At 41.3% G+C, this 22350-nt stretch overlaps 1 protein-coding gene across 10 annotated transcripts in view; it reads right to left on the bottom strand.

The window, feature by feature from the left end:
• The window catches only part of LTBP1 (latent transforming growth factor beta binding protein 1), a 175142-nt gene that overhangs the window by 14795 nt on the left and 137997 nt on the right, over window positions 1–22350 (bottom strand). For all 10 annotated transcript variants that reach the window (XM_033144486.1, XM_033144487.1, XM_033144488.1 and 7 more), the window contains 6 exons: window positions 19967–20110; window positions 14833–15015; window positions 13769–13855; window positions 9495–9623; window positions 4813–4953; window positions 4088–4258 (listed from right to left, as the gene is read on the bottom strand). In XM_033144486.1, the coding sequence (XP_033000377.1) occupies window positions 4088–4258; window positions 4813–4953; window positions 9495–9623; window positions 13769–13855; window positions 14833–15015; window positions 19967–20110 (855 nt within the window). The remainder of the gene's footprint in view (window positions 1–4087; window positions 4259–4812; window positions 4954–9494; window positions 9624–13768; window positions 13856–14832; window positions 15016–19966; window positions 20111–22350) is intronic.

Raw genomic sequence — 22350 nt, 5'->3', positions numbered from 1 at the left:
GCTGTGATCACCACCTTGGGAGCCAGCACTTTCCTACATTTGCTTAGCACCATATGCAAATACAGCCCTTGTTTTAAAAATGATGTGTGTCTTTTGTCCCACTTGTCCTTCCATTCAGCCACTTATGGAAGTCAATTAGAAGTAGCAGGGCAGCACAGGTTGTCAATGATGATGATGATTTGAATTTATATACTGCCCTACACTCAGTTATGATTTTGCTAGATTGCCTGACATTTCTTTTTATGGAATAGCTCAAGGAGCAGCTCAAGAAGGTGGGGGTTGGAGGTGCTGCGTCACAGGAGTACAAGGAGATGGCTGCTCAACTCCATGGCTTTGGGGCTGTGGGGTCCATTCTGTCTCCTATGCTATTTAGCATCTATTTGAAACCATTGGGAGCCATCATCCATGGATTTGGAGCATGGTGTCCCCAGTGTGTTGGTAACACTCAGCTCTGTATCTCCATTCCATCAGGATAAGGAGAGGCTCTGAAAGTGCTGGACAGTCATCTAAAAGCAGTGATGTACTGGATGAAGGTCAATAAAATATGGCTGAATTCTGAAAAGATGGAAGTGTTGTGGGTATCCATTCATCAGATGTACAACTTCCACTAGGAGGAGTTGCATTCCCTCTGAAGTGTGGGAGTACTCTGGGATTTCAGGTCATCACTACAGCCTTCTGTGGCCAGGAGTGCTTATGCCCATGTTAGGCTGATGAATTAGCTACGGCTTTTCCTGGACCAGGAGAGCCTGTTTTCAGTTCTCCATACTCTCTTGCATGAACTACTGTAATGCATTATATGTGGGGCTGATATATAAATTGAATAAACAACAACAACAACAACAACAACAACAACAACAACAACAACAACAACAGGCTACAACAGTGATGCATTAACATGCTTTTTGATACAAGAATCAGTCCTGGGAAACAATGTTCCTTTCTAAAATAAAAAATACCACCATCTACTTTAACTGACACAAATTTACAGAAAATACCAGCCGTTCTGCTTGAGATGAAATGAAAGAGGTGTGTTTTTTTGTATTTTTTTTTTTACAGTTCATTATTAAGACATCTGATTCACACAGAATCCGCTGATCGCTGGAAATTCAAGTTACTTCCAATAAACAACCTCAGCTTTGCCTGATTTCAAACACTGTGATGTGGTAGCTGGCAAGTGATGCCTGAAGCTGAGTTTTGACAATAGACTCTAAATAATCAATCAAAAATGTAAAACTCATAAAAGGCCATGAAGGAATTCTTTCCAATGGAAAATGTTTTGTTGCATTAAATACTGAGTTTTTATTAGAAAAAAATGTTTTAAAATCTTCTAGCCAGCCACAGTATCAAAACCAGAAGCCACGCATGCACCATATTCCTGTTTGGATTTTTATGACACCCCATTTCCACCTCCCACCTGGCCCATCCTGGCAACACTCAATGAAACTGAAAAGACAGTTTGCTGGATTATGTGGAGAAAAGTTGCTGGAATGTGGGTTTTTTTGTTTTTGTTTTAAAGGACAAATCAGCTTAAAATAGTGCAGATGTCTGAGACTCTCTAGATCAGGAGAAGTCAACATGGTGCCCTTCAGATGCTGTTAGATTAACACTCCCATCAGCCTTAACAATTTGCCATGCTGGCTGAAGCTGATGGGAGATGGAGTCAAACAAACATCTGGGGGTACCATGATGGCTATGTCCGCCTTCCATGTGAGAGTCTTAGATTAAAGACCTCAGTGAATGCCACAAGTAAGGGCACCTACGCACAACAGAGACAATTGGAAGCAGGAAACTGAATAATTATATAACATACCAAAGCTCTGCAGGGCATACAACAGCTATTCATCTGAACTGCCATGGAAAACAACTTCCTTCCCTTAAACTCTTCCTTAAGGAGCCACTCAGAGAAAGCAGGAAACAAATTCAGTATACATTTGCCGTTTTAACTCGATGGGCAGTTTGCAGACGATGGATTTCAGAGGGGTTATTTAAATTACTGAAAAGTTAGCCACGTATTAGCCAAATATTTGCAGCACTCTCTTAAAAGCATGATGTTATGCCAACAATGCAGCAGCGTTCTATAAAGAAATGGGCTAGTACAAAGATTTCTAATCTTTCAATAAAATATTAGAGGAAAATATTACCAAGGACAAAAATTTCTTACACAGACCTGGCTTTAGCATTCCAACCCTATGCAGGCTTACTCAGAATTAAGTTCAATGGGGCTTATTCCCTAGGATAGGGATGGGTAACTTGTGGCTCACTGTATGTTGTTTGACTCCCACTCCAATCAGCCCCATCCAGCATGGTCAGTAGTCGGGGTGGGTGTGTGGAAACTGCAGTCCAGCAACATCTGGTAGGCACCATGTTGACTACCTCTGCCTTAGAAAATATCACTATGTTGTTCAGTCGTGTCCGACTCTTCGTGACCCCATGGACCAGAGCACGCCAGGCACGCCTATCTTTCACTGCCTCCCGCAGTTTGGCCAAACTCATGCTAGTTGCTTTGAGAACACTGTCCAACCATCTCATCCTCTGTTGTCCCCTTCTCCTTGTGCCCTCCATCTTTCCCAACACCAGGGTCTTTTCTAGGGAGTCTTCTCTTCTCATGAGGTGGCCAAAGTACTGGAGCCTCAACTTCAGGATCTGTCCTTCCCACCATTATGTTATTTAATGTTGGAGAATGTGCTTTGTTACATACACTGCCTTTACTCCTCCATCTCAGAAGCTAGAATATTGGCAACCACCACGACGTTAGGTGAGTTCACATATTCACACCACTAGAATCAATCACCATGTTGTAAGTCTCCATGGATTTGTTGTCACAACTCAAAGCAGTTTATAAAATATATTATATGAGAAAATATTACCACCCACAAGGTGACAGTTCCTCACCACTCTCCTGTGGGTTAGTCATGTTTTTAAATACAGCCTTACATGGTAAAACTGACATACTATTACATAAAATGCATCATTCATTTTCAGTTGTAGGATTTCCCATGGATTTATTAAAGTTTTACCACGAGATAGAAATGAGTAACTCACATTGGCTTGGGTTCCATAAGACGCAAAGTGACTCAGGCCACTTCCAGACTGTTACTCCTTTTTGGGGGGGGGGGGAACGTCAATCACACCCTGGCAAGTTCTGGCTGTGCAATTAAAGATGATTTGGAATTCTTGTGAAACAACCCACTTCCCCCCAAAGACCTGACTTTTCCAATGAGGAAAGTGAAAAGAAAACAGACAGAAAAGTGTGGGATAATGCCTGCTTTGATGCAACATTGGCTGCATAGACACCATACATTCAAAGCACATCTAAAGCACCCCCTAGAGAATCCTGGGAACTGGAGTTTACCCCTCACAGAGCCACAATTCCCAGCACCCTGAACAAACTACAGTTCACAAGATTTCTGGAGGGGGGAGAGAAGGGATTTGCTTTAAATGCATGGTGTGAATGCAGTCAATTGTCTAGCTTCCCTGCAAACAAATCAGAGTTAACACTCATTAAACAGCCAACATCATCTAACCTCTACACAAACAAATTAGGCTGAATGCTCATGAAACAGAATGCCTGGAAGAGACCTCCATAGAAGAAGAAGAAGAAGAAGAAGAAGAAGAAGAAGAAGAAGAAGAAGAAGAAGAAGAAGAGTTTGGATTTGATATCCCGCTTTATCACTACCCGAAGGAGTCTCAAAACGGCTAACATTCTCCTTTCCCTTCCTCCCCCACAACAAACACTCTGTGAGGTGAGTGGGGCTGAGAGACTTCAGAGAAGTGTGACTAGCCCAAGGTTACCCAGCAGCTGCATGTGGAGGAGCGGAGACACGAACCTGGTTCCCCAGATTACGAGTATACCACTCTTAACCACTACACCACACTGGCTCTCAGTTTTCACAGGTTCAAAGAATGTGTGTGGGCACAAAGTGTGGAAAGGGTGCAGTGCCAGACACACCAATGTTACCCGCCCCCCCCCCCGCCCTGTGTCCCTGTCCTTCCTGCAGTGAAGTGGGCAGATCCAAAGGGGGGAAATACAGTTTCTGCGGATGATGTGTAATGAAATATTCCTCAGAGTCACTAGGAGATGCCTTACCTGAGTCCTTCATGGGGCACAGGGCACACTGCATGCCCCATGCCTCCCCGTACAAACAACAGCACTCCGTGTATGTGGTTTGCTTTCCAACAAGAGGCCGGCTACAAACGAAATCATCACTCAGATGTTGCCAGCAAAGATCCTGGTAGACATCTGTTTCTTCAGTTTGTTCTGAAGCAGAAGGCAGAGAAACATGATCAGCAGGACGCCTGCACTGTATTAAAAGAAAAATCAGTACAGTCCACCGTGTTCAAGACTTACATTGCAAGAGCTCCATTTTCCTGAAAATAAAGAGACCATTTTTCTAGTGTTGTGCACCCCCCCCCCCCACTAACAATGTAATTAAAATCAGTTCAGAACATAAGTCACTGTTCTATCCTAAATCCTGTCTCAAACACTGGCCAATTCCAGATGCTTCAGGTGAAATCTACCCAGCAGCACTGGAGAGCCACAGACCATAGAGAAACAACCTGTACTAAAGCTCCGCCTCATGCCAAGCTTAACCCAGTTTTAAATAAGAAAACAAAAAGGCTAATGCTAGTGTAGGGAGGATCCATAGCTTGGGCTCTTCCTCATGATCAGAAAAGCTTGGAGGACATGAACCAAACCTTTTCTAGAAAGGAATCAGTAGAACAGTTTAAAGAAAACCCTATTCAATCCTGCCTGATTGTGGTTTTTACTTGTTATTGAACCTTTTCACTTGCACTGCATGTAATAAGGCATACCACTAGACTCTGCTGGTCTGATGCATCGCTTTTCTGTGGAATCCAGAACCATTGGGTGTGTACAGAAACAGCTGTAAGATCCTTCAGTGTTGACGCACTGCCCATCGATGCAACTGTTGGGGTCTTGACATTCATCCGTATCTTTTAAAAATGAAAATGAAGAACATAGCAAACAAATTATCAGTGTCTTGCAATCCGGCTTAGGAAATAAAGCAATTTCATTGTGGAAAATAACTGGTTCTGCAGTGCATTCTCTCTTAAATTTAACATATATCTAAATCAGGATTGGCAAGAGCCCAAAGGAAGGAACTATGAAACAGATAACATCTTCCTTGTCTTCTTCATGCACTAATCATGCACAGCCTAGAAAGCTGCTGAACACAATAGATTGTGTTGCTCTGATCTATTGGCAAGCAGGTTTTGGACAAACTCCACCCATGTTCTTTTTGTAGACAACAAGAGGCTTCTCACCACAGTGTATCAAAAGCTTGCCCAATCTTTGCAAAAATACAGAAACTGACTTGCTATTTCTCAGCTCTATCCCTGTCTACTCATTTTACAGAGAAGCAACTTTAAAGGAAATAAATGGCTTTGCATCAGGAAAGTAAAGTTCTTTGGGCCCAAGGTGATTGAGTCTCTTACTGTGGTTTCCTTTCATTACATTATTCCACACAGAATGGTTTTCTGTTTAAACTGCAAAAGTGAAGGTCGTGACTAGGAATAATTTTCAGTCAAATGGCAAAAGTGAATTAGTAGGCATTTCAGTAGACTGGAAGAACATTTATGATCATCAAGAGTGTGAATTGCTATTCCATATTGCATATCAGCTACTGGTGGGGTGTGTGGTTTTTTTTTTGGTGGGGGGAGAATAATTGTGCTTTAAAAAATACCTATTTCCTCAAATGGATCTTTCACAAACCAAAAAACAAAAACAAACCGAAAAACGTTTGCCAGAGATGAGTACTATAATGCCCTCATGTATAAAGAACAGAGGGCTAGGCTATACATAGCTCTTGTAGAGATGTACAGATAGGTATAATAATGTCCATGTAAAACCAGTTAGAAACTAAGGATATGCTGAGTTCCCAAAGGATTAGCAGCTTGCTTCAAACTCTGCCAGTTTCTTGGCACTCTTGCCAAGATTTTAGAGCTGTGCACAAATGGCCTGCCAAAAATATCTACTCTATTTGTGGCCAGAAAAACTTTGGCTAGGAGATTGGGAGAAGAATTCCATCATTTTTTTCCCCCAGGGGCAGCAGAAATCCCCCAAAACCTTCTCAAGGGTGATGCTCACCATGAGTAGTAGCAGACCTTCATTTGTTTGTCCTAAGGGTATTTTAAAAATAATAAATAAATAAATATTTATCTATTTATTTATTGCTGGCAAGTGGTAGAAGCAACAATTATGCTGGCAACATACCATATTTTTCCGTCTATAAGACGAGGGCTTTTACCCAATTTTTTAGGTCTAAAAACGTGGGTCGTCTTATCCACGGAATATAGCAATTAAATATATAAATAAATATGGAACTTGCTCTAGCAGTCGCAGCTCCAGGCAGCGGTGAGCTGTGGGGCCTCTGTAGTCTGCTTCTTCCTCCCACTCTGCCCGCCCTACAGCTCGGAGGGAGGCTGTAGGCAGCCCATTTTTGCCGTACAGTGTCTTCGCACGGCTCCATTTGTGCGTGGGCGACACAACGTTACACAGGAGGAGTGCGGCAATTGAAGTAACATCCCCCCCACGCCTTTAACATCAGCGAAACATCGCGACTTGCGCTCCTCCTTGTAACCTTGTGCACACAAATGGAGCTGCGCAAAGACGCAGCACGAAAAAAAAAACGGATCACACATGCAACCTCTACCTGTAGGGTGGGCAGAGTGGGAGGAGGCAAGCAGACTGAGAATGCCCCATGGGAAAGGCGTTGCTTCTCCAGTTGGCTGTGGCAATCGAAGATATCTCTCCCCTCCACGCCTTTCCCGTGGGGCATTGTCAGTCTGCTTGCCTCCTCCCACTCTGCCCGCCCTACAGGCAGAGGCTGCGTGGGGGAGGCTGCACGTGATCTGTTTTTTCTGCAAAGCGTCTTTGCACAGCTCCATTTGTGTGCGGGCGGCGCAACGTTACACAGGAGGGGCGCAAGGCACGATGTTTCACTGATGTTAAAGGCGCAGAGGGGAGATATTACTTCAATCGCCACACTCCTCCTGTGTAATGTTACGCCACCTGCACACAAATGGAGCTGCGTGAAGACACCGCATGGCAAAAACGGACTGCCTACAGCCTCCCTCCGAGCTGTTGGGCGGGCAGAGTGGGAGAAGGCAAGCAGAATAGTGTATGGAGGCTCCATGGAAAAGGCGAAAAGTAATTGGAAAAAAAGCTTCACCACTCCCCCCCTAAAAGCTCAACTCTGCCCCCCCAAAAACCTCAGCGATTGCCAGAGCGAGGGAACAGCTGATAGGCAGTCTGTTAGACAAGTGGGGCTGTTAGCCTCTGGGCAATCCTCCCCCCCAAAATTTCAAAAAGTCAGGGCAATTTCCCCCCCATTTACTTAATTTGGGGTGCCCAAAAATAGGGGGCATCCTATACATGGGGGCGTCCAATACACGGAAAAATACGGTAGTCACATTTTGCATACTTCACAGTGTCCTGGACCTAGTGTCTTTCTGGGGCTTTGCAGGGCTGAAATGGTGACCACCCACAAACAAACAAAGAAATAAAAAATTGGCGAATATTTAGAGAAAATTATGCAAGTGGCCTTTTTCTTCTAAGTGGGTGAAAGTAAGAAAAATCTCAGAAATTTTCTGAGGATAAAAAGGTATTCCAAGAAATTCTGCCTCATCTCTACAAGACCAGTGTGTTTCCTAAGAGCCAATGGTGGCTGGTCCATCAGGGCAAATAGGATCCTGGCCCGCCAGCTTCACCAGCCACCGCCTGCCTTCTTAGGTAGCACTGGATGTCTCCTGCCTCCTTCTTTGTCTCAGGGTTGCTCTTGTAGAACTAAGCAGGGAGGAGGATGGAAAGAATTCATGGGCTCTAGCTCCACCAACCGTTGGCCTCTTTGCCTTCTCCCCTACCAGTTCCAGTGGGCAGTAGCTACCACTGCCAAGAACGTAAGATGAGTTGTGATGGATCAGAACAGCATTATTATTTCCCAGAGTGGCCAACAGATCCCCCTTGGAAGTTTACATGTAGCACATGATGGCACCAGTTGTCCTTTCCCAACAACTGGTACCCATGAGATATATTCTTCCTGACCCTTCAGGTAGCGTATAGCAACTATGACTGGCAGCCAGTGATAGACCTCTTCTCCACTAATTTGTTCAACCCCTTTAAACAAGTGTGTGTTAGTGGCTAACACTGCATCTTATGGCACAGTATTCCAGAACTCTGCTCTGTGTAGAGAAGGCTCAGCGAGAAACGTACCGAAGTAAGGCCGCGTGCCACTGCTGCATTTCTGACTGTGGATATATGATAGTCAATGGGAGGGAAACTCACTACTCGGCAGCTGCTGAGCAGCAACCTAAGGGGAGGGGAGATCTATACCATGGAAAATAGACATGCCTGGGAGGCAGGGAGTAGTTGCGAACACATACAAATTGAGCTTTAAATTGTGTTCTAGTTTATTAATGAATTTGTTACAGTTTTTATTTATTTTTCACAGGGTAATGCCTGAAGGCACATGAAACCACCACCTACGTGAAGCTATGCTGGTTTGGGTGTGGTCAGTGCCTGGATGGGTGACTGCCATGGAACTACATGGGCACCACTTTTGATTCCACAATGGAAGAAAGGTGGGATATAAATGTAGTAACAAAATAAAATGAATTTATTTGGGAGCTGCTGAGAAGAAATGGGTTGCAAGTCCCTGCTTTCTGCACTGCATGCTTGGAGCTGTTTTCCAGTACACTGACATGCCACCACCTTTTTACTGCCTTCAAATCTCTGCTTAAACTTTACCTTTTCCATGAATCCCCCAATCAAAGCCCTCCTCAAACTTTACCTTCTCCATGAAGCCTATGACACAACCTGCTAGTTCCTATGTCACAGGGTAATTAACTCTGCTAAACTTGCAACTGAAGCAATCACACATTGTTTTGCTCTTTGCTCCTGATTCCACTTCCCTCCTTTTCTTCTGTATCAAATTTTAGCTTGTATGCTTTTAGGGGCAGACACCATAGTAAGGTTACCAGATTTTTTCCAATGAATCTGGGGACACTTTTCAACTTCAGTAGGAATGGTAGGATTTTGTATGAGGACTGATTTGTAAATCCAGGGACTGTCCCCGGGAAATGGGGACGTCTGGTAACCTTACCATAAAGTGCCATAAACAGTAGTGGCACTATATGAAAACAAAGAAACAAACAATTGGAGAGAGGAGAAACATCTAAATGAGAAATATCAATGTGAACTGGATTGCACCCAGATATGAAGCCAGAAGCAATTTCTGCTACCACAGCTACATTCCTTCCAACCACTGCAATCAAGCAAATTGCTCCTAGTCATATACTGTACAGCCCAATACACAAAATACCCATGCACTGTTTCGAGGGATTACATGGAGAAAATAATCAGCCAGCTTTCATGTGTGAATAATTTGTAAGAGCAAGCAAGAATTAAAATCTCATTCCCCAGTGCTGGTTGGCAGATGTAAAGAGTAAGGGGACAGGGTAACAGTCTGTATACTTACCAAAGCACTGGAGTTTTACAGGATCATAGTATGTGCCTTGTTTGCAGTAACACTCATAGCCTGGCTGTGTGTTTAAACAGAAGCCGTTCTTACATATTTCTTGCCCAAAGAGCTGACATTCATCAGCATCTGTGGAAAAATGATAATGGCATGAATAGTTGGAAGTCCTTCATGGCCATTTCAATTGAATATGAATTGTTAGTCTATCTTGCCAGGACAGGCATAAACAGAGGTACAAAAAGAGAGTTTGCAGTCATGAAGAATGGAGAAAACTTTGATTCTACCATTTACCAGCCAAAATATTTAACTAGTGGCGTAGTAGGGAGTAAAGTACTTTTAATAAAGCTACTGCTGGGATAAACTGCATTTTCTTAAAGGAAAAGAAATGATCTGGAAGGCATAATCCCTCTTTGAAGTATTACTAACTAGTCAGGGTAAGTTGCATTGTTAAAAAGAAAACCATGGGCTACAACAGATCATTCCAGAGGAAGATTTGGAACAGGACCGGAACTCTTGCCCCATTCACTTGAATATGTTTACACACAATGTGGGTGTGGCATTGCACAATCCTGCCCCTGGAATCTATGTGCATATACCCTATTTTAACATTACATCCCATGCTTGAATGCCAGACAGATTTAGTGGAGCAGGCATGGAAGGGGAAAAGAGCTCAAAATCAAGCACCCTCACAGATGAGCAGACTATGTATTTTAAGCCCACTGAGAGGGTACATAGGAAATACATTTAACAGCTAACTTATGAGTATGAACTGTTAAATCATAAGCAGCTCCAGTTCAGATGGCTCTGCAGAAGGGGTAGCTTTGGTGCTTACTCAAGCATGTGATTTTTTAAAATAAAAAATAGCTTTGGTAAACATGGCTTGAATTTCAGAGTAGTGCTGAACCCTATATGGAACTACACAATATTTTGATATATTGTGAACTGTCATCAGATTTCAAGTTTTAACAACAACAATGACTGTGCCTTCACTTTATGATGCAATAACCATTTCCTGATCTTTTGTGTATTTTCAGATTTACAGTTGCAGCTATAGGTGCACCCAGTTGTATAGGTTTGTGCCAAATATTGAATGTTTAGCACCAGTGATACAACAGATCCCCCCCCCCCCCCGGTTAGAAGAAGAAGAGTCTCAAAGCGGCTAACATTCTCCTTTCCCTTCCTTCCCAACAACAAACACTCTGTGAGGTGAGCGAGGCTGAGAGACTTCAAAGAAGTGTGACTAGCCCAAGGTCACCCAGCAGCTGCATGTGGAGGAGCAGAGACGCGAACCCGGTTCACCAGATTACGGGACTACCGCTCTTAACCACTACACCACACTGGCACTGGTTAGTGCTCATGGCTTGGGCTAACGTAAAACTGTGGCTGCCATCAGCATATGTACATCTTTTTGTACATTAGGCACATTGCTATTTATTTAGCAAGTATACACTAATCACAGTTAACTAGTCTGAGCGTGCTCTGCTTTAACTGACACATTGAGAGTGCACACACAATCTTATTTCCATGTGTGATCAGAGTTGTGATCCATGAGCTGCTTTTCAAGAGCATTGTTGCTGATGTCAATGTGACTTCTCTGGAGTTAGTTCTCCAAGAAGGGCTGCCTTCGTCAAGTACTTCACCATACCTTCACCCTCTGTAACTACTTTCATGCTCTCTGCTTATGTTGGCTAAGGGAACACCCTGATTTTGTGCCCCTTTTTCTTGCTCTTGTGTTGTGTCTGATTTAAAATCCTGCTGAGAATTAACGATTTGTTTTTGGCGCCTGCTCTGGAGATTCCAGCGAATGGTGGTGTCCTCCACACAGGCATAACTATAAATTTTGCTGCATAGAGTTCTGAAGGTACTTATCACTCTGGTATCTGGGGGCTTCTTGACATAACTTAAACTGACAGACAGACATTTCCACAAACTTAAGAGAAAATTGCTCTGCAGCTAAAATGCCCTTCACAAAAGAAAGCTCATTCTTAGCAGACAGCTTGCAAAATGAATATTAGTGGTTTAAATCACATTTTATAGAAAAATATACTTTTGGCACATAAAACTTTAGTTTTATGAATTATTTCATATCCCCTTTTTTTGCTGGATTTGGAATTTGTTTCTTTTCCTAGCCTTGTTTCTTTCCCTATGTATTTATTGTACTATTTCCTCAAAATCAGGCTAAGGTCACTCAAGGCAAATACAAACTGGGTCAAATCACTCAGGTGTGATCCCATTGCTCTGAATGGAATTGTTCTCCATTTATATCATGGCAACAATAGATGTTATGCCAAGAAAGGAATGTTTTGTATCTGCTGAACAGCTCTAAAAGGTAAAAATCCTAAAATACTGACTGCTCCAGAAAGGATGAATTGGCTATATAAATATTTTTGCAGCCACTCTTCCAGAAATGGAGCAGCTTTTAAAGAAAAGAAATTATATGAAAACTTGACACCCACACTACCAAAATAAGGACTTTTTAAAAGAACATATATCTGAAGGATAGCACATCCAGGCTAGTTGAAGTCGAATGATATAGCTGGAAGGGGAAATGGAGAATTCTAAAGAGAACCAAAGATACTCATGCAAATAAAGAAATGCAGGTGAAAACAAAAAGGGAAACAGGAATGGAATTTCTGGATGACCTGATTAAACAGTCCAACTGGTTCCAGCTGGAGCAGTGGAAGGTTGGCCTGTTCATATCATCAGAATTTAAAATAAATTTTCAGCAGCACCAAACCAGCACCACATCAGATGCTATCACAAACCTTTTAGTCTTATTATATGGGAGTTGCAGGCAGATACTTCTGACTAGATATGAATACTGGTAGGTTGCTGCTATAAGTGTAATCATCTATCCCATGGAACAAGGAGTTCAGTTTCTTTGAAATCTATGAGACTTACTCCAGGTAAGTGTGTACTGGACTACAGACTTAGACTGCAACCCTAAAAACACTTATCTAGAAGTAGGTCTCACTGAACTCAAAGGGACTTACTTCCAAGTAGTCATGCACAGGATTGTGCTGTTACAGTTTATGACAGGCTTCCTCAAACTCGGTCCTCCAGATGTTTTTGGCCTACAACTCCCATGATCCCTAGCTAGCAGGACCAGTGGTCAGGGATGATGGGAACTGTAGTCTCAAGACATCTGGAGGGCCGAGTTTGAGGAAGCCTGGACAATGCCAGAACATTTGTTAACCTACAAGTCATCTATAGCAAGGTCCAATGCCCACTGACTTTCATAGGAATCCTCTACTCAACTATAGCCTAACACCTAGCTTTCAGCTGCTGTTTGTACATCATTTGCATCTTTGCAAGCCCTCATTAAATCTCATTAAAGTCGGAGGTCAAGGCCCCCCCCCGTATATGCTCTTTTCAAAGTATTTTTGAAAAGTTATTTAAGGTTCAGATGAGGAAGCTGCCTTATACCAAGCCAGAACAACTGAACCATCTGGCTCAGTATCGTCTACACTGACTTGCAGTAGCTCTCTAGGTTTTCAGGTAGGGATCTCTGCCATCTCTTCCTGGGTATGCTGGGGATTGAACCCTGGATCTTTTGAATGCAAAGCATGTGCTCTACCTACTGAGGGCACAGCCCTTCCCATTCAGGAAGAAGGAAATAGGAAGGCTTCAATTGCCCACCAGCAAGCAGCCCAGTCTGACTGGCTATATGACAACCATGATGGCATTGGATTCTCTGTCTGATCTCTAGCCAGCTGGTATCACACAGTGAAGAAACCCTTTCAAATACAAAACAAATTTGCAGCAGTGAAAGGAAGCAATGGTCATAAATAGACATGACAAGGTACAATGTAGAAATTGATTGTAGGTGTTTCTACCTATGCCCACCCAAAGGAGCATTTCCCCCCCATAAAAACAAACAAACAAACAAACAAACCTAATAATAATAATAATAATAATAATAATAATAATAATAATAATAATTTATTTATACCCCGCCCATCTGGCTGGGTTTCCCCAGCCACTCTGGGCGGCTTCCAACAGAATGTTAAAATACAACAATCTATTAAACATTAAAAGCTTCCCTAAACAGAGCTGCTTTCAGATGTCTCCTAAAAGTCTGGTAGTTGGTTTTCTCTTTGACATCTGGTGGGAGGGTGTTCCACAGGGCGGGTGCCACTACCAAGAAGGCCCTCTGCCTGGTCATAAACATTTGTCAGACTGCTACACCAAAATAGACTTTAAATGAGCGCTGGTATCTTTTAGGAATGTTGAAACACTAATATATAATTCAAATCTGTATAACTGGAGCTGACCTTTGTAGTTCTGTGCAACAGCTCCATAAGATGAATCTTCAGAGGGTATGTTCCCTTTCCCTTCAGGGCACAGTTCAGTAAACTCAGCTAGCAGGAAGATAAACCAAGAATCCAATTAGAAACGTATTCGTGCATTGCAGTGTGAAACACAACAAATACAATATCTTAAAAGAGCACTCTCATGTTCTAATGCATGATTTCTCATTTTATAAGTTTTCCTTTCTCATATTACACATTTTTAGAAAAAAAATGGACAATGATATTTAGCTATGGCCAGGGCTCATAAGACTGGTAAATGTTCCAGAGCAACTATTAAAAGATTCTTTTTAAAAGATGCATGCAGAATTTTTGTGATTCCGTTGGCTAAAAAGTGGTGCCCCAGAGGCATCATATAAATAGATAAAGTAGGGAATTTAAAGCATATCTTGAGTAGAAATCCTGATTATTGATGTCCAGATAAGTGATCACTGAAGCAAAGAAATCTAATAGGAAACTAACTCCCTGGGTAATACAGTAAACCTGCAATTTACGAGCATTTGATTTGTGCACATTCAGCTTAACATGCATGGCAAAAAAGGGGGGTCGGAAAGGGGGTGGAGTGCTGGGAAAAATGACTTTGGCAATCCCACCCACCATTGAATTCAATGTGTTCTGACTATACACAATTTTGGCTTTAGGTGCAATCTTTGGAATGTAACCCCTGCATAAATTGTGGGCTTACTGTACAAAGGAACTGAATGAATTCACTGTAGACATATTCTTTGATGCCAAATGAAATAGGAAAGCAGTACACACTCTTTTATAACTAATAGCTCAACTCTATGCTTGCTTATTCAAAAGTGCCAATGAATCCAATGAGGATTAAGTCCAACATGGCTTGGATAAAGGATTACAATCAAGGGTGCAGTTCTCCCATTTACTTGGGAGAAAGCCCCTCTTAAAACAGTGAGATTTACTTCTGAATAAACATGCACAGGATTGCATAGTGAAACAGGAAAAAGCTACTGATCCACATTAAGGTGTTATGAATAGCAACTACCAGTGAATGGCAAATGATCACTTACGACTTCCAAGCACAGGACATGGGAATATTTCACAGTTATCACCCCAGCCGGCACCCAAAGTACAGCAACATTCTTGTTTCGTAACATTGGATGTTAGTACATTATCGCAAAAATTTGCATCATTTAGATTGTAGTAGCATTCCTTCTTTTCATCTGCCATTTCTTTCGTATCTACTGGTAAATCTAAAAACAAATGGTGAAAGATACAATGTCATACAGCCTATCAGGTGAAATTTGGTGGTTTCCATGGGCTCTCTCTTCACCATGGTTAAGAGTTCAGAACCAAGCTGTGGGATTGTACTCGCTCACCCCTGTCCCTCTCATTTTCTTTGTGTGAATTTCCTCTCTGATTTTTTCCTGCGAGCCTTATTTGTGGCTACATCTGCATTTACATTAGTCACAGCATTTGCTAACCAGGTTCCCTATTCATCAGGATATGCAAAATGACTTCATTGCTTGATTTCAAATCTTGATGAAGAGGAAACCCTGGTTAGAGAGAACTGTGGGTAATGTTGGTGCTGTGATTACACAGACAGAGAAATATCACAGCTATGCCCTTAAACTTCTCTAATTAATGTCCATGGGATTTGATGCAAGAATATTCATGTCCCCAGTCCTTATAATACATTGCTGACATGCTATCCTCAAGAAGTAAAGATACAACAGATAAGATTATACCATTTTGCCATTAAACACCATTGAACTCACATATTGGAAGCTTACTGACCCAATTTTGTGTTATCAAACACAATGTTTTTCTTTTTTCTCTTCAGAAGAATGCATGTTTGCGTCAGAGGACACAAACAAACTGTCATACAGAGCTATTCAAATTTAGCACACCAACACACTGATTTCTCTTTGATATTTTGCCAAGGTCAATGTGTGCTAAGGGGAAACACCCAGCTGAGTGCTATTTTATCTTTGTTAGTCTAGTCTGTGGTCTCTCCTCATCAGATAATTACAGTTTTCTATAATGTGCTGAATTTCATGAAGTACAGTGGTTTTGTGGTATTCCTCAGCCCAATAAGAACCAAACGAAGACTATCATGTGTCACAGAAATCTAGCTGAAGTAAATTGGTTCTCCCAAGGTGAGAGGAGGCTCAGTACCTTAGCCACCATAGTACACATTTTCATTGGACGCAGACCATATGTCGAGGTGAACTAGAGCCAGAATCTCGAGGAGCAAAAACTACCCAAACCCTTCCTCCTTCCCACTCTTTAAACCACAACAGTTTCCAAGGAAAGGAGAGCCAAAGACCAGCCCAAGAGGAATGAGAAACAAATTCCTTGTTGCAAAATCAACAGGGTCTAGGGGCACCTAACAAATTTATTGTGACACAACCTTCTGTGTGCCAGATCCCACTTATTTAATCAGATGAATTAAATAAGTCATTTAAATGGCTGAATGTATGTACCCTGAGCAGAGAGATGATTATTTCTTATTGATTTATTAACCAAAAGTGCAAACATAACAAAGGGGGGACCCCCAAACTTAGCTCAAAGTATTAGGTATTGTATGAGATAGCTGTACTGTGTAGAAGTACAAATTAATGCAGACTCTAATCAGTGTGGGTGTGACTCTGTTGGTTTTGCTAGCAAGGTTACTCCTCTGGAATTTGAAACTCTTTGTGACTATTTAATCCTATTTTATACTTGATATTTCAGTTCTTCCTCCCATTATGTGCCCAGAACTTTTTTTTTTATTAAAAAAAAATAAAGCTGTTTACACAGCTGTGACTGTGAGTTAGGCAGGCAAGCTTTGTGAATGTTTGGAAATTGAACGAGACACAAAAACTTTTCTTTAAAAAAACAACAACCCAGAAATGTACAAAGACTCATCTTGGTCTACACACGATTCTTCTCCTATGTTATTAACCACTTAATATATATGTTTGAAAGTGGATTGCTTCAGGAAAGGAAATTTGGAAGATACACCTGTAAGTCTCCTTTTGAACAGGTGGATACTATGGAATGTATGCTGCTTTACTTCAGAATGTGAAAGCAGGATCTATTCTTAGAGTTGGGAGAAGGTTCATAAATTGCAAACCTTAGAATATCAGTGCCTGATAGAAAGAAGCAGAAGATCACTTAATAGAGGGCATAGGATGGTCAAGATGCAAAGAAACGCCTTCCTAAGGCATGTTGAGACCTTCAAACCCTGCAGTTGAAGGGCTTTGATGTGAATTTCACTGTCATTGCTGCTGAAGAATTTAGACTTCTTTGAGAACTTTCGGAAGTTTTCTATTTTTTAAACTGAGAAGTGTGTGTTCTCAGTTGGCTCTAAGTGACAGATCCTAGGAGCTGAGTGATACAGCTTCCGTACAGTAAACAAGGAACATCTTGCAAAGCTGGTGGCTAGACTCTACAAAACTGTCTGAGGAGCCTGGACTCCCTTTTTCAGTGAGGGATTGTGCCATTTACTGATAAATCTGCTCAAGGGCAGGTGGGAGATCCATTATAGCAGGCAAGTTATAACTTATTCTAAGGCCAACATTGATCAGAAAAAGTTTGATTAGAAAAGTCTCATATGTTGGGTTGGTAATTTGGAGTCTAAATCAACACGACTATCCTCTTCTCACTGGCTTTTGCTGAAATTATAGGGTTTTTCTTAAAAACTATCATTTTAATGAAGCAGTTTGACCCTGTTGTTTAACTGCTGAGGGTAACATCATCAAAACAGATACACCAGAAATCACTATCAGGCAGGTTGCCCAAACACAGCCTTCCCCCACCTTTAGCCATACATATTCCATTAGGAATAACCTTGAAAAGCATTTCAGTTATTTTTGCTTCCAGCTGATAAAATAAAGTTTAAATTACAACATCAACAGTTGATTACTTTCAAATTAAGTCTTAATGAATGCTTTCTTATTCTGGGGTGCAGGTAAAAGAATGTGCTGCGGATTAAACATGTTACTGATTAATTAATTTTTAACACTAGATTTCCTATTAGTCACATATCTGCCCTCCAAAATGGGAGTCAAATGGTCAGACTGTGACAAGACCCTTTTAGAACGCAGTAATCTGATAATTTCCTGCCAAGTAAAGCAGAAACAGAAGAAAATCCCTTGGTCCCCAGTGTAGAGTAAAGACAAGTGTGAACACGTGGCATTCTATAAAGACCTTAAATATATTTGAAATGTGCTGAAATAAAATTATGCTTCAAATGGGCACCAGATCTCACTTGGAATAAGTGACATCTTCTCACTTAGCAGGAAAATTGTAGCATGTAGGATGTATTTTTGTATACATCAAACCTTCCTCTCACATTGACATTAAATGAAACAAGTGTAACCTATGTAAAATTAATACTTTCATCAGGAACTTGTTTTGCACAAAGGATGCTTCTGCAAAGATGTTATAAGAAATGGAGAAAAAGATGATCTGGTCATGGCAGTTTATGATGGTCTCCTGGCTTTGGCATGGCTGGAGGAGGACCTCACTTCCTCCTCCACCACCTGCGCTAGCTGCTGGGGCTCAGCCAATCACAGATGAGCTAGGGGGTGCAGTTTGAGAAGTGGATCTGAGGGGAAATTTCTTCCCTTTGGTCCGCTCCCTGGCTATAAAAGCCAGTCACACATCAGTCTCAGCTGTCATTGGATTCCCTCTCTCCCTACTCTTAATATTTTAGGTCTGCCTGAGGGTAAGTAACCCTGCGTAAGACATTGCTATGGAAACTTTTGGTCACCATATTTGGGGCCTGGGAGCAATTTGCCTTCAGACAAATTGGGCCTGTCTGGGGTTTCTGCCTACCTCATAGCAACTGCCACAACTTGACAGCTGATAAGACACTGGGTTGGGTTCTTAAGTCTAGGTGGACGGGGGGTTAGGGCCCTCCCCAGCCCAAGGAATCAGGGTTTCCTCTTAATCCCTCCCCCTAGTAATCTCAGGGGGTTGCCCCAATTTGACATAGGGTAATCCTTAACCTTAACCCTGCCAAATACTCAACCAGCAGGCAGGTTGGTTGATTCAGGATACATACCCAATGCCTGCACAAAAACTAGCTAACATCTGTAATCAATAAAGTTGGGACTTGTTTAAATCCCAAGTGATTGTTCTGTGTTTACTGCAACTTTATCATCCCTTGGCTACATGACCCACAACTTCACTGCACCTGGACCTGCAAATGGAAGCTGTAGAGATTGAGTGAAAGGGGAGGTGGCTTTGTTGAGGGATGAAAAGATAGGAAAGCCATGATTCATGTCCAATTCCTAGGTCTCAGTCTAAACAAACTGCAGATCAAGTGATAAGATGTTTCTAGATTGTACAACTTCAGATTGCAGGAGGAAATTACACCATTCAATGATTTCTCCATCTCACAGAGAGTTAGGGATGCACCTGCTTAAATTGTAGAAATTACATAGAATTTGTATATTTGTATCTGACGTCTGTTTCACCTAGAAATTGTTTTAGTTAAAAATAACCCTGGTATGTTCTGAACTGGGAGGGTGTGCTAACGTGAACCTCTGGTTGTTCTTAGAAATTGCTCCAATGTAATGAAATTATTTTCCCTTAGAAATTATCTTAAACAAGTTTAGGAAGCTTCAGATCTTCCTAATTCAGGGAATTTTCAGAGTATAGTGTTAATCTGGAGTTTGGGTGAACAGCACTTGGTTTCATTTGAATTCTCTGGACTTTTACTTTTACCAGATACACTTTTAAAACTTATTTTGTTTATTGGTTTCAAATATGTTGTAAACTGTTACATCTTCAAGGATGGATAACACAAAAATAATAATAATAATAATAATAATAATAATAATAATAATAATAATAAAAAATAAATAAATAAATAAATAAATAAATAGCAATAGTCTATGTGAATGTTCGGCATTATTCAATAAACCTATTAAACTGGACTGCAAGCAAAATAGCAAGCAAATGTCATTCAAAGCTCTAACATTACTGACCTAAACCCAATACAGAGTTAGCCATGCCTACTGATTGCAATGAGCTCTGTCTTGGATTTAGACCACTTACTTAAATTAAAAAAACCCAAAACCTAAACACACACATTGGATAACAAGACATAATTATACGATGATTTCACCCACCAATTACAGATTCAACTCCTTCCCATGTTTGTCAGACTCTGCATTTATACGGTCCAATTCAGTGCCAATGGGACATTACCTGGTGAGGAACGGAAGCGACACTGTCCGGTCATTGGGTCATACTCCTGGTTTTCATCGGAACACAGACATAGGAAGGAGCCTTCCACATTTTCACACAGGGCTTCCCCGCATACTCCACTCAGCATTTCACATTCATTCACATCTGTAAAATGAAGCCCAATATAGATTCAAACATTATCTTTCATTAAAATGTGTGTGTTAGTGAGTGTGCTACTATTCTAGTAGTTTGTGTGCTGGTTTTGTCATCTGAAAAATGAGACTATTTATGTATTTAAAACAATTGTATTCCACATTTCTTTTTGGCCAAGACTCCCAGGGTGGCTCCCCACAAAAGAAAACAATATCAAACATCTCTCTCTCTCTCTCTCTCTCTCTCTCTATATATATATATATATATATCTAATGATGTAGCAGGAAATGTGTAAGAGACTAGAGCAATAAAAACACTAAAATAAACACAATTCATTATTTTTTTTGGGGGGGGGTAATTTACATTATAGCCTGGACAAATAAAAATGGCTTTCCCTCAAAGGCATAGAATTTAGCACCAGGTGGGGACAAAACTACAAATTACATTAAGCACGTAGTTTTTAATTTTAATTTTACTGCAACTAGAAACTGCGGGGAGAAGGAACAAATTCCTGACAAAACTGGCAACAAACAGCAGCTTCTCTCCTGATACAAATAGTAGCTTGGATGCAGGGACAGCAATTTTTGTCAGGACTCCAGTGTGCTTTCCCCCTACTACATTCTCAGTCTTTATTGGACTGCCCTGCAGCTGCTATTTACAGATAAAAAATAAACATTAAGGGCTATGGAGGCCACTGTCTTCACCCCCCATCCTACAGCCACTGAGGTCCAGCTCTGAGGGCCTTCTAGTGGTTCCCCCACTGTGAGAAGTGAAGTTACAGGGAATCCCACATTTTCTTAAGATAACCAATGATGGCTAAACTAATTTAAGTTTCCAGTGTAGCATAAGCTTTACGTTCACATCAACGTGTCTCTATTGCAATTCTTGTTAGGAAGGCCATGTTCCGAATCCCTGTGCAACTTGCTTCAAAGCACTTCAAACAAGCTTCATATAATGCCCACAGGCTTGCTCCTCATCATAACCGGGCAGCCCATTCCATTTTGAGAGTGGATTTTTTGTACTTCTTGAATGTTTTAAATTAACCAACAGCTAATCCCTTTTTACGTACTGCTAAATTGCAGGAGTAAAAGAATGAAGATATCTGAAAAGATGGCTCTATATTTGACTGAAATAGATGGCTATGTATATAGCAAGAGCCTATAAGAAAAATAAAGCCTGACAGCTGTAGGAGTAATGTGCAACAACAGAAGCTTTCGCCACATGCTGGAAATATCGTAGCTTCAGTTGTCTATGCTCTGGTAACCTCTAGGTTAGATAACTGCAATGCATTATATTTGTGGCTGCATTTGAAGGTGGTTCAGAAAGTGTAACTAGTCAGAACTCAGCAGCCAGATTGCTGACTGGGACCAGGCAGACATAGAATGGAATTCAACTTCACGCTAATACAAGAATTCTGTCAGCACAAGTATTTCTGCTTGCCAGATAGGACGATTTCCCCTCATGTGCTGTTGTTGGGGTTCTCACAACACTTCAGAGCAGATTTGGGGGAGTCACGGGAAAAACCCATTGCGCTAGTGAGAGTCTCTGTGTTGGCTTCCACTAACGCACTGAGTGTATAACACTGCTTCTGGCCCAACCGCACGAGTTGCAACTGGTTCCCAGGACAAATTCAAAGTGCTAGTTTTGACCTATAAAAGTCTTATTCCACTACAGAACTCAATATATCAAGGACTGCTTCCACCCACATGAACTTACCCAGACTCTTACCCAGGCCCTTCTCTGTGTGTCCCCTCCGAGAGGTGCTGAAGGTGGCAATGAGAAAATGGCCCTTTACAGTGGTGACCCCCAGATTGTGGAATGATTTCCTCAAGGAGGCTTGCCTGGCACTGGCGTTCTCAGCTATTCAATGCCAGTCAAATACATTTTTGTTATCCCTGCCTTTTGGGTCTAAGATGGATTTTTTTTTAAATAAAAAAGAGAGACTCCCATTAAAAAATATATGAAAAAATACTAAATAATAGTAATACTTGTTCAGCAACCACTGCTGCAGAGAGGGAAAGTATGATAAAATTTGAAAATTTGCATCAAATCCAGTACCTCCTCACATTATATTATTATTTTTTACTTCATCTTTGAATTTTAACTTGTTTACTGTGTGAAAAATATACACAGAAGGTAATTCATTATGCTGAAATATAAAAGGAAATATCAAGAAAAGCTGTGACAGATTATATAGCGCTGAGTACAGCTCACTAGAATTACTCACTTCAAAGTGTGGTTAACATTCCTAC

Source organism: Lacerta agilis, chromosome 3, assembly GCF_009819535.1.
Source record: "Lacerta agilis isolate rLacAgi1 chromosome 3, rLacAgi1.pri, whole genome shotgun sequence".
NCBI classification, from domain to species: domain Eukaryota; kingdom Metazoa; phylum Chordata; class Lepidosauria; order Squamata; family Lacertidae; genus Lacerta; species Lacerta agilis.
The sequence above is the reverse complement of the archived record's forward strand: the minus strand, read 5'-3'. Positions and strand labels throughout refer to the sequence as shown.